At 40.5% G+C, this 12,886-nt stretch overlaps 1 protein-coding gene across 2 annotated transcripts in view; it reads left to right on the top strand.

The window, feature by feature from the left end:
• The first annotated feature begins 2,420 nt into the window (after positions 1–2,420).
• The window catches only part of LOC127578890 (protein-glutamine gamma-glutamyltransferase 2-like), a 43,915-nt gene continuing 33,449 nt past the window's right edge, over positions 2,421–12,886 (top strand). The window contains exons 1-3 of one of the 2 annotated variants that reach the window (XM_052031435.1): positions 2,421–3,048; positions 9,309–9,505; positions 11,898–12,140. In XM_052031435.1, the coding sequence (XP_051887395.1) occupies positions 9,463–9,505; positions 11,898–12,140 (286 nt within the window). In that variant the 5' untranslated portion in view covers positions 2,421–3,048; positions 9,309–9,462. Of the gene's footprint in view, positions 3,049–4,335; positions 4,442–9,308; positions 9,506–11,897; positions 12,141–12,886 lie in introns of those variants that run through there. The other variant, XM_052031436.1, reaches the window with a different exon arrangement.

Genomic DNA, 12,886 nt, shown 5'->3' with positions numbered 1-12,886 from the left:
ACTTTATTTGCTACTTATAGCAAAATCTTTTAAGTTTGACATTTCTTTTGGCTCCAGCTAGGTTTGCAATCATACTCAATGTGTAATTTTACCAATGAGAGAGAGACTAAGGTGATGAAAGGAGGCAAAGTTTGTCTAATACAAACTCACGACTTCAATTACATCATTCCCTCCATGTCCCAACTGAGGTTGCTTATTTAATGTAAACTGCCAAGCTTCTTATATATGTGTGTGATTTAAAAAAAATCCTCTGTAGTTATTTTCAGACTCTGCCAATGCATGCAAGGTGAGAGGGGAAAGATTTAAAGGGGACCTGAGCAGTAAGCTTTTCACAGAGAGAGTAATGGGTATATGGAACAAGCTGCCAGAGGAAGTGGTAGAAATGGGTACAATTGCAACATTTAAAGATATTTGGACAGCTGCATGGATAAGAGAAGTTTAGAGGAATATGGGCCAAATGCAAGCAAATGGAACTACCTCTGGTGGGCACCTTGGAAGGCATGGACAAGTTGGGCTGAAGGGCCTGCTTCTGTGCTATTTAACTCTATAACCTTTGTTGACCTACTGCCATTGCTTTAATACCTACTGCCATTGCAATATACTCAGCCTGGGTATATTGGATTTATTATAAGGCATTTCCTTGGGATTGAGGATAAATTGTTTCCATTCAACTTTTATGGGTTCTGAGGTGGTTAATGAGGCCAACATTGGAACTATAAACTCCTGTACTGAGAAAAGGGACAGCTGGGTAGTTTGAGGTTCTCCACTCCTTCCACCACTTGTGCAAGGCTTCTGTCTGCTCCCAGTGTTTGGCCTTGATGTTTTCAATACCTTTGCAAATGCTCCTTTTCCACTTCATTGGCCAGAGATTTCCAGGAGTCAGTGGGGATATTTCATTTCTTCAGGGTGGAGTTGAGCACGTCTTCTATCCGCCTGGTAATCTCATTACAGATTGTGGAACAAACTGTTCACAAATCTGGTAGTGGGTATTCGAATAGCAGGTCCTGTCCAATGTAGCTGATTGTAACCAGGGCATCAATACTGGGGATTTTAGCCTGGGAGAGATTGGTTGGTTTGTCCAGTGAATTTGGGCTGAAAGCATCAAGACAGTTCCCATGTAATTCTACATAAAACTTTTCTGTGGATACAAGTCAGATGTTGAATGAAGGAAACCCTTTGCAGTTGAATTTTCCTGTTCAGCTGGGGTTGTTCATGTAGTTATGTGTACTCAACTGATTGTACAACGCACTGTTGTTCTAGAAGCCTATTAGATATGAAAACCTGGCAGCTGCCTTATTTTTGTTGTTTGCATCACAGAGGCTGAAATGATGCAACTCCCAGTCGTGGAAAACAGTCAGTATCTTGCCCTGTCTTGTATCTGGCTGCACCTAATGTACAAATTTCTGGAACCAGAGGCAATATAAATGGGATTGGTGCCTTTCACAGCCATGCAGTATACAGGAAGTCTCTTTCTATGAGTCTGTAGTTGTTTTGTGAAGATCATGCATGACTCTGAGGAAATACTGGTCTTTTAAGATATCGAAGATACTGACGTTGCGCCTACACATTCTGTCAAGCAGAGAATGTTCCCTGGAATCTTGATTGCTCTTTTTCTTTGTTTAATGCAGCCTAACTGCAGCTTCATCCGCAATATCTTGCTGCTTCAAGGTCTTCCTTGTGTGGAGTTCAACCTAAAGCAACCATGACACCAGTCACCTGCTGCTCTGTATGTGAACAACTGAGATCATGTAAACAGGTTTCCACTCTCACCAAACTATTTCCCAGAGGGAACTGAGAAATCAGCTGTGACAACACACAAAATGCTGGAGGAATTCAGCAAGTCAGGCAGCATCTATGGAGGGAAATAAACAGTTGACGTTTTGGGTGGAGACCCTTCATCAGGAGTCGGGACATCAGTCCCATTGAAGGGTCTCCACCCAAAACGTCAACTGTTTATTTCTCTCCATAGATGCTGCCTGACCTGCTGAGTTCCTCCAGGATTTTGTGTGTGTTGCTCCAGATTCCAGCATCTGCAGAATCTCTTGTGTCTCCAAATCAGCTGTGAATTCTGAATCATTGTTGATATGGGGATAATCACGGTGTTCAGTACCTAAACCCAAGAAGCTCTGGTATAAGTGGGTGTGGTTTTTGCAGGGACTCCCTGGTGGTATGGAGACACAAGAGACTGCAGATGCTGGAATCTGGAGCAACACACAAGATGCTGGAGGAACTCGGCAGGTCAGGCAGCATCTATGGAGGGAAATCCCTCCATTGGTGCTGCCTGACCTGTTAAGTTCCTCCAGCGTCTCGTGTCTCCCTGGTGGCATGGTCGACTCGTGTAGCTTTGCATTGATCCAGGCCAAAGCCCCCTAACTATTAATTCTACTTAATACAATGGCAAGGCCCTTATCCAGGGGAACAGTAGCTGAAGAGCATGACTAACTTTATTCAAACATTAAGACTGTTCCAAAACAGTTGCCAGTAAGCATTCGACTCACTCATGTCCTTTGTCTTGAAATACAGCTCCTCAGGTGTTCAGACATAAATAGTTATTTGTTTATTTGCTTTGTCAGCAAACCAATGGGGGTGTTCATCTTTTAAAAAAATATGCCTGCGCCTTGCAGGATTCAGTAGCTGTGAAAGTCCTTACAGACTTAATTATTTTTCTTCAATTATCTCCATACGGTATCTCACAATCTGGTCTCTGTTTCCCTGACAACTGACCTCAGTTCCCTGGAGACCCATACAAGAGGCTATAGTTTGCAATTGTTGCCAAAATATGATGAAAGGAGTCTCATTTAAAAATCCTGATGTCAAGCCCTTTTCTCGAGATCATGTTACATGGATGTTGATAGACCAACTTCAGACCAAAACAAGGTGCAGTCTCAACAAGTTGCTGGCAAGTTACCAGTGTTTGAATTTCTATTCCAAACTTTCTCCTGGCATTGTGAGAGACTACGATCTCCTCCAATGTGTTTGAGTAGAAAGTCTGCTGAAGGGTGAAGTATAAATTCTCCAGAGCTCCAGTCAAAGGCTTTGTGATGGCAGGTGAGTTTAATTCTAGAAGTTCATCTGAAGAGGGTGTGGTAAATCTGTAATTTCCACGGTTTCCTTGGTCAAGGCAGTCATGCAGTTCAGCTTGGGTATAGGTTTGAGTAATTCCTTAAAACTATTCAGACTGTTTAACACAATCCAGTTCACTGACTTTGGAGAAGTAGTTGAAAGTGCACATAAGATTGTTTGTTTTGTTTTCATGACAAATTTCATTCAAGTATCAGAACTGTTCAGAAGTAACTGGTGTGCTTGAACACCCATTTCATACCTACTGCTCAAATGAACGTGCTTGATATTCCTTTGTCTGTAATTTCAATGGAAATATTATCCCAAAAAGATTGGCAGCACAGTGGCACTGCAGGTGATCCAGGTTGATCCTGACCTCTGCATGGAGTTTGCATGTTCTTCCTGTGACACTGTGGGTTTCCTTCCAAATGCTCCGGTTTCCTTCCAAATGCTCCAGTTTCCTCCCACATCCAAAAGACGTGCTGGATGTGACGCTAATTGTACCTAGTGTAGGGGGCTGACAAGAATTGGGGGAGTGATGAGTGGGGAGCATTAATGGGCAGGTATGAGAGATGGGGTTACAGGGAAATGTGGGGGAGTACCCTGAGAGCCAGCATATACCTGATGGACCAAAGGACCTCCATCTATGTCAAAAGGAAATGGATAAAATACATGGAAATGTATGAAAAAGTACAACTTCATGAGGCAAATTCATATATTTCCTGTTTGTATTCTGTTGGAGTTTATTTTCTGCTTAGATGATTAAAGCATACAACATAGTTTCAGAGGTGGTTACAGGGGTTCAGTGTCGCTTTGGTTAATCTTGCCTCGCTGGCCGAGAGATCAGTTTAAAACTGTTTCAAATCAAATCAAAATGAAACCTGGAGTTAACCATCTGCTGGTGTTAATTCAAGCTGCACGACAGCCTAACCAAGTTTAAAAACTCTTTTAGTGTTTTACGTTACATGGTGTACTCTGTCTCTTAAAGTAGGTCACATATTGGTAAGAAATGTTTTGTAATTAAAGGAACATTGTCTTTGTTGAAAATATCAAGCAAATCTTTGATTAGAATGTAACTGTTATTTATCATCATTATGATAATTTGTGAAAAACTGCAATGATGGTTTGACACAAATAATTTCATTTACTTTGTGAATGAACGTTTCCCAGTTATTTAAAAAGACAGCATACCTTTAATGATTTGAATATGGGTACATGGTGTGTGAGGCAATTTAAATAAAGCAAATTTATATGCAAATTTTTATCACGTGTCAGATATTCCATTTCAAAGATACGCTATCATTTTACCTCAAGCTGTGGGTGCATGTGTGTTTGAGAGGGAAAGAAAGAAAGCGTCCAGCTTGATACAACATGACAAGCAGTGAGTGAAAATCTTGGAGTATTTGCTTTGTTTTCATTTGCTTTCATTTTTACTTACTGAAAGTTAATCAGATTTGAATATCTTACAACAAGCAAAGGGAAAGTGGTGGATACTGGTTTGTTGCAGGTCAGCTTTGCCTGGTAGTTGGTTTGGTCTTCTGTACTTAGAGAACTAAAATAAATGCATTTTGCAGTAAAAAAAATAGCTTAAGATCAAAATTCAAGTGATGAGGTGTCTAGTTTGTTCTTTTCTAAGACTAATGAATATTTCAATCTGAGAAAGGGTTGCATAAATGTTGTTATGAAGATATCTACATTCTAATAAACCCATTAAATATCTGTTTTTTTTATTTGTTTAGTTTCTTTGCACATAAACTTCAAGGAGAGGCTTCCATTGGTGTATATGTTTTAGCAGAAGTGATTCTACAAGCTGTTGGAGCAGACTTTGAAACTTATGTATCGGAAGCATTTAGATGATTTGCTTGAACTGTTGACATTTTGAATTTGGCTGTGTCTCTGTTAACTGAGAAAGAAAGTACGTTGGCTCCAACAGTTGCAGAAGGGGAAAAGTTCAGCTTTGGTGATTAGGGAATGTAAGAATATTGTTGCCAGTTGTAATATTTTGTTCCATTGAAGTTAGTATGACAGCGAATTGGGTAAATTTCATCCCCAGAGTTGGATCCCTGGACAGCAGGAAAGGAGGAAGTAAAAAGGCAGGTGTTGTGTCTCCTGTGGTTGCATGGGAAGGTGCAGTGAGAAGGGGTGGTGGGGTGTGGGTAGAGATGAAAGGGTGAATCAGTAAATCGTGGAGCGAATAGCCTCTTTAAAATGCTGAAAGGAGAGGAAAATCATCAGGTGCCATTACATTAAATTACAGAGCATTATCTATGGGATGTGGAAGCTGCTGGGATGGATGGTGTGGTCAAGGGGGATACTATCCTTGTTCTGGATGGAAGAAGGAGTAAGAGCAGAAGTACCAGAAATAAAACAGGTGCAGTTGTTGACCCTGGTGGAAGGAAGTCTACAACTGAGGGAAAAGGAAGACCTCTCAGAAACACTGGTATGGAATGGACATTGGAACTGGAGAAATGAGAATAGAACAGAGTTCTCACAGGGTGGGAAGAGGTGTAGTCAAGATTGCTGTGGGAGGTCTGTTGGCTTATAATGGATATTGATCTCTAAACTATCCACTGAGGTGGAGATAGAGAAGTCAGGAAAGCAAAAGGAAGAGTCAAAGATGGGCCAGGTGAGTGAGAGCAAGGTGGTAATTAGCAGCAAAGATGTACAAGAACAGGAAGTAACACCAGTGCAGTCATGAATGTAATGGAACAAGAGGGGTGGCACGGTAGTGTAGCGGTTAGCGCAATGCTATTACAGCACCAGCGATCGGGGTTCGATTCCCGTCGCTGTCTGTAAGGAGTTTGTACATTCTCTCGTGTCTGCGTGGGTTTCCTCCGGGTGCTCCGGTTCCCTCCCACATTGCAAAGACATACAGGTAGGTTAATTGGGTTTAAAATGGGCTGCATGAACTCGTTGGGCCGGAAGGGCCTGTTACCACGCTGTAAATAAAATTAAAAAAAAGTGAGGAAAGATGTCCAATTAGGATTAAAGCAAGGACTGTTTCACATATCCCACAAGGATAGCCATAGCTTGGACCCGTATTGGTTCCTATCACGACAACTTTGATCTGGAGGAAGTGAGTGAAGTTAAAGGAAGTTGTTTAATGTGAAAACAAATTCAGCAAGGCCAAGGAGGGTTTGTGGTGGGGGACTTTCTTCAAGGTAGAAGCAAAGGGCTCTTAGTGCTGTCCTGGTGTGGGATGGAGATGTGGGGGAATTGGATTTTCATGGTGAAAATGAGGTGGTTGGTACCAGGAAGCTGGAAATTATTGAAGTGTTGGAGGTTGTCAGAGGTGCCACAGATGTAAGTGGGAAGAGACTGGACGGGGAAGAAGTAAGATCGGTGGGACGAGCTGAAACAATCTGACTGCCAGGACAGAGCTGCTTGTGGATTGTTTGGAGGAGGTAGAGTGGTCTTAAGAGGTGGGGGTGAGTGCTGTTCAGGCTGGAGGTTGTGGAGGAACAAACTTAAGAGGAAATGAGGTCAATGTCTGTCTGGGAGACATGGCCTGATGTTCAGTGGTGGGTATGAGGAGGTGTTAGAGAACTGCCATTCAGCCTCTGCAAGGTAGCAGTCAGTTCACAAGACAACAGTTTGTCAGCAAGTGACTGGAGTGCTGCAAGTAACCTCAATGAACTATCCATTTATTTGAGTAACCCTGGTAATTTGCACACACTTCAGAGATGATTACAAAATCTGGAAATGTTACAAAGGGTCAGAAGAGTGGTGGCTGCAGAAAAGAGATCAGCGCTGATCATATTGAACGGCAATGCACGTATGAAGGGCCAAATAAGCTACATTGGCTTTTGTTTCTTATGTTTCTGTAAGTCGTGGTTTATGACTTTGCTCTGACCACTGAAGCTTCCGGAGACTGTGTGCATATTTAGCTCAGTCAGAACATTTTTGCTTTGAAGACTTTCATAAGTCTCTTTTCTGTCACAAGAATGGTGCTCTCCATCTCTGGCAGGAGTGTTTTACAGAGCAACCAGGATCGTTAGTGTAACATCTACATGTGATTGCAGTGTACTGATATTGTGATTGCCAGCATGATTGAAATTACTTTATTTTTGGTCTTTCACCCAACCATATTCTCAACATTTCTGTTCTTACAGTTTTTCTACTCACCTTCCCCTCAGCCCTCAGCTTCCGTTCCCTAACCATCAACGGATCCTTTGATTCCTTCTCATCCTTATTCCTGATTCATCTTACATCCCATACTTGCACTCATAATTAACCTGCTTTCTGTATGGGCACTGTTTCCACTTCCTCCAACAATGTTGTTATTGCCTTTTGAAAGGAATTGATCCATTCCCAGTCCTTCCCAATTAATGGAAATAACTCGACAGAAACAGCCTTCAGTCCCAACTTGTCCATGCCATCTAAGGTGCCCACTTAAACTAGTCCTATTTGCCCCACATGTAGCCCATATCTCTCTAAACCTTTCCTATCCACATTCAAATGTCTTTTAAATGTCTTTATTGTATTCACCTCAACTACTTTCTCTGGCAGCTTGTTCCATGTACATACCACCCTCTGCATTAAGAAGTGCCCCTCATGTCTCTTAAATATTTCTCATCTTAAACCTATGCCCTTTAGTTTTTGGGTCTCTTTTCTTGGAAAAAAGACTGTGTGGTATTCACCCTATCTATGCCCCTTATGATTTATACATGTCTATAAGGTTACCCCTCAATCTCCTACATTACAAGTCCTAGCCTGCCCCAACCCTGTAACTCAGGCCCTTGCGAACTTAAAATGTATTTATTTTGGTAAGTTGGTTTATTATTGTCACATGTACAGAGGTACAGTGAAAAACTTTGTTTTGCATGCCATCCATATAGATCATTTCATTACAACAGTGCATTAAGGTAGTACAAGGGAAAACAACAGAATGCAGAATAAAGTCTTACAGTTACAGAGAAAGTGCAGTGCAGGCAGAAAATAAGGTGCAAAGCCATTACAAGGTAGATTGTGAGTTCAAGAGTCCATCTTATTTGTACTGGGGTCCATTCAATGGACTTATAACAGTAGGATAGAAGCTGTCCTTGAGCCCAGTGGATGTGCTTTCAGGCTTTTGAATCTCTTTCGCAATGGGAGGGAGGTGAAGAGAGAATGTCTGGGGTGGGTAGGATCTTGATTATGTTGGCCTGCTTTACTGAGGCAGTGAGAGATGTAGACAAAATCCATGGAGGGGAGGCTGGTTTCCATGATGTGCTGAGCAGTGTCCACAACTCTTCTCCTGTTTCTTGCTACCTCAGGCAGAGGCAGTTGCCATAACAAGCTGTGATGCATCCGGATAGAATGTTTTCTATGGTGCATCTATAAAAATTGGTGAGGGTCAAAGGGGACATGCCAAATTTCTTTAACCTCCTGAGGGAAGTAGAGGTGCTGGTGTACTTTCTCAGCCATGGCATCGGCATGGTTGGACCAGGACAGGCTATTGGTGATGTTCACTCCTAGGAACTTAAAGCTCTCAACCCTCTTGACCTCAGTACTGTTGATATAAACAGAAAGCATGTGCACCACCTCCCTTCCGGAAATCAATTGACCAGTTCTTTTGTTTTGCTGACATTCAGGGAAAGATTGTTGTCATGACACCATGCCACTAGGCTCTCTATCTCCTTCCTGTACTCTGACTCATGTTATTTGAGATTTGGCCCACTTGTTGGAAGAAATAAGTTCTTTAAACAACTGCTGTCGATTTCTGTTGGAGATGATCTGTATTTTTTTAATACTCATGTTAATGTAAAGTTCACATTCTTATTTTAAAACTAAATCAGAAAGCCATATTAAGGTGCAATGCATATTATTTGTCCAAAGTTTTGGAATTCTCACTGATATTAAGACACAATTTTGTTGTGGATAGCACATCATTTATCTAGAATTAAAATGCTGTCAAACCCCTTGTTTTTACAGAATTAAATTGATTATATTGGTGCACAAATACTTGACTTGTTTATATGAAATTCCTCTGTCTGCTATCTTAATATAACTAGAAATAAGACTTGATTATGATGAAATTTATGGAATTGTGCTGCACAATTAGCTACCAGATTTTTATACTATATAGTTAATTTGCCATGATAGACACCAAGAGATCAGATCCAAAACAGCAGTGATGGTAATCCAGGGCAATACAGACCAACGCTAGCTATGCAGCACTCAGCGGCCTGTTAACTTTGACCATTTGCTCTTGTTCATCTCAAAGCTTCAAGCACTCAAAGCCTAATACATTTTTTTCTTTCCTTAAGCTGTCTATGGTCTTGGATGTGTCGTGAGTCATGTTGACTTTCACTACGAGAAGAACAACCAAGAGCACAGGACCGCGGAGATCAGTACCAAACGACTGATAATCCGGCGAGGCCAGTCTTTCCACATCACGATCCATTTTTAATAAAAATCAGTATGATCCAGAGAGTGACAGAATTCAAACTTGTTGCTCAGACAGGTAATTGATAAGGACTGAATCAGGGAAATTTAACAGAAACTATTAATTTTAACAAAATAGATTTTTTTGATGTTGCTCTTATTATTTACCTTTTTCCTGATTTAATAATGTGTTATAACTGTTATTATATACTCCCTTGGATTGGTTTACTTAAACTGTCAATGTCTTGCATGTAGAATTTGAAAGATTAATATTGAAAGAATAAAATGGCTGATCCTTTTTCTAAGATTTGAATATTCATGAATGTATCAGACAAAAAATACTGCCAATGGCTGAAAATGGTGGCATCAGTTCTCGGAAGGAGAAGAGTAAAAAGCCTAAAACTTGTGTGAAATTATTGGCAGTCTCATTGATTTTATTTTAACCAGTGTTACAAATAAAAGGTTTATGGACTGTGTGGTTAGCCACTTGCATGTTATTCATATAAGGTAGCATTCTGATATGAAGATATACTACATACACTGGTACCTCACTTCACACTTGGATGATAACCAGAGCATCTATTGTCATCATTGCCAATTCTTTTAAACATCTGAGATTTATATTGACAGGTCCTTGGGATTTATCAATTTTCATTAAGTTCTCTAGTAATATTTCTTTACTAATACTAATTTCTTGTTTGGCTTGGATGTTTGCTTCTCTAGTATTTCTGAGAGGGTTTTTATGTCTTCACATTCTATTGGTTGATCTTGACAACTACCCATTGCTAACCCATGGCTGACTGCCAGGCTTTGATTCTACAGGGCAGCATAAAAAGTGGTAGGCAGGAGGGAATGGATCAGGAATTAGACCATGCCTTCCTGTCCTTTACTGCTAGTTGTATATGTCAGAAGTGAAGAACAGCAAAGAATGGACAACCAGGGTGTTGAGTGAGTAAAGCAGATTGGCCAGTGAGGTTGTAACTTTGCCACCATTTTCCATTGCCATCATATTTCATTGCTATAAAGGGAAATGCAGCCTATGATCATTTTTCAATCAGACTAACCATGATTCAGTTCCTTAACTAGTAGAGAATTAATCAACTGAATCCTTTAAAATGCTAGTAAAGAAGAATGTAGAAGCCGGTTGAGGGAACTCGGCCTTTTCTCCTTGGAGCGACGGAGGATGAGGGGGGACCTGATTGAGGTGTATAAGATGATGAGAGGTATTGATTGTGTAGATAGTCAGAGGCTTTTCCCTAGGGCTGAATTGGTGGCCACAAGAGGACATAGGTTTAAGGTGCTGGGGAGTAGGTATAGAGGAGATGTCAGGGGTAAGTTTTTTTACTCAGAGAGTGGTGAGTGCGTGGAATGGGCTGCCGGAAACGATGGTGGAGGCGGATACGATAGGGTCTTTCAAGAGACTGTTAGATAAGTACATGGAGCTGAGAAAAATCGAGGGCTATGGGTAAGCCTAGTAATTTCTAGGGTAGGGACATGTTCGGCACAGCTTTGTGGGCTGAAGGGCCTGAATTGTGCTGTAGTTTTTCTATGTTCTATGCACAAATTCTAGATCCAAGCATTAACAAGAGGAGTTAATGTTAGTAGTACTGAGGGTCCGCAGTAGATTCAGTCTGTCCTGGAAATTGTAGATAAGTCTGCTTAAATTCGGCAGTTAAAAAACATGCGCTAATGTAAAAGTAGAATAGTGTTTATAATCTAAAATGATAACAATAAATAGCAGAAAAGCCTTCCTTGATTGAATTTTTGGAACAAATAACAGAGAGTAGAAAAGGTTAATAGAATTGATGTAAATTATCTAGATTTCCAAAAAGTCTTTGATAAAGTGCCACAGAGAGGATTGATGAACAGTTCAAAATGTGTGGATTTGGAGCAGTAGCAGCAGAATGGATAGTTAGTTGGCTGCATGAGAGATCAAAGGGTGAGTGTGCAGGACAGCTATTCCTAAAAGCTGAAGGTCAAAAGTAGGATTCCACAAAAAATACAATTTGTAATTGAGTGAATCGGGTATTTTGGGAGTAGGTTACTAATATTAATTGAATCAATATGTTTATTTATTCTTGGGATGTGGGCATCATTGGCATTGCAGGCATTTATTGTTTAAATATTGAAACGGCAGTCCAGCACATTGTTGGGTCTTGAGACACGTGGACCAGACCAGGAGAGAGAGGCAGATTTCTGTCCCTGAAGAACTTTAAAGAACAAATGGGTTTTGACAACAATTTGATAGCTTCATGGCTGCCCTTATTGAGAATAACTCTTCACTTAAATTCCAAATTTTATTTAATTGCTTGAATTTAAATTGCCACAGTCGCAATGATAGGATTCAAACCTCATGTCTCTGGATCAAAGGTCCACAACTCTGGCTAGTAGTCTAGTAACTTAGCCACCTATCTCTCCTATTATATTTGATCTACTGACAAATTAATTTATTTTTATTCCTTCCACTTTAGGTCCAGAACCTTCAGAGACCTCTGGAACTAAGGTACTGTTTCCACTGACAGACTCCATAAATGAAAAGCGATGGAGTGCAGTCACTGAATCCTTCTCCAGAGGGAAATTGTCTCTGGAAGTATCTTCGTCGCCGAATGCTAAGATTGGTCATCACATCTTAATTCTGCAGAAGCTATCTTCAAGCCAGACTGAGAGCTATCAGCTAGGGGAGTTTATATTGCTTTTCAACCCATGGTGCTCAGGTACTACTTAGTTCAATACTAGATTACAAGGTTTGCTCTGGGTAGTGGAATAGAACTAAGCACCAAATGAAACATTTACTTTAAGGTAGGATTCCCTTCTCCTGTAAAGCCATCAAAACCTGTAAGATTGCAGTTAAATTTTGTGACATATCCAAAAAGGAAACATGAGCTAAATGCTATTTCCTTCAGCATATACTATATTCAAACATAAAAATATTCTCAAGGTATCATGTAGGAGCAGTTGCATTTATTGTGAGCCTAAGGATAGAGTCTGTGGGATTAGATTATGAGTTCAGAAATGCTTTATGTTTGAAACCAAAATTACACACCCAAATCTAAACAAATTTAAAAATGAGATTGATTTCTGAGGATATTGTTATCTAAATTTCACATGTCCATGTGACACAATGGTATCCTGTAATTGGCTGCTCATCGTGGCATAACTGCTCAGTGATGTTGCTGTCTCCAGTGACAGATTTTGTTACAAACCTGTCCATTCTATCATAATGCACATGTGGATTAATACTTCTAAAAAGACTACCTTGGAGCAATTGTGGCTAATATTAACCCCCCAAAAGAGATTTGTTTCAATTGGTCGGGATGTTAAAGTTGTAAAAAATCTCAAAGCCAAACCTCACTTGCTTCAAATCTACTTACTCCAGGCTCACTTGTGGGGTGTGGCAAGCAGTTTAAACACTTTTGAGGCTGGCTCCCTGGTATTGCCGGGTATATTACCAGAACCCACC

This window comes from Pristis pectinata, chromosome 16 (genome assembly GCF_009764475.1).
Source record: "Pristis pectinata isolate sPriPec2 chromosome 16, sPriPec2.1.pri, whole genome shotgun sequence".
Lineage (NCBI taxonomy): Eukaryota > Metazoa > Chordata > Chondrichthyes > Rhinopristiformes > Pristidae > Pristis > Pristis pectinata.
The sequence above is the reverse complement of the archived record's forward strand: the minus strand, read 5'-3'. Positions and strand labels throughout refer to the sequence as shown.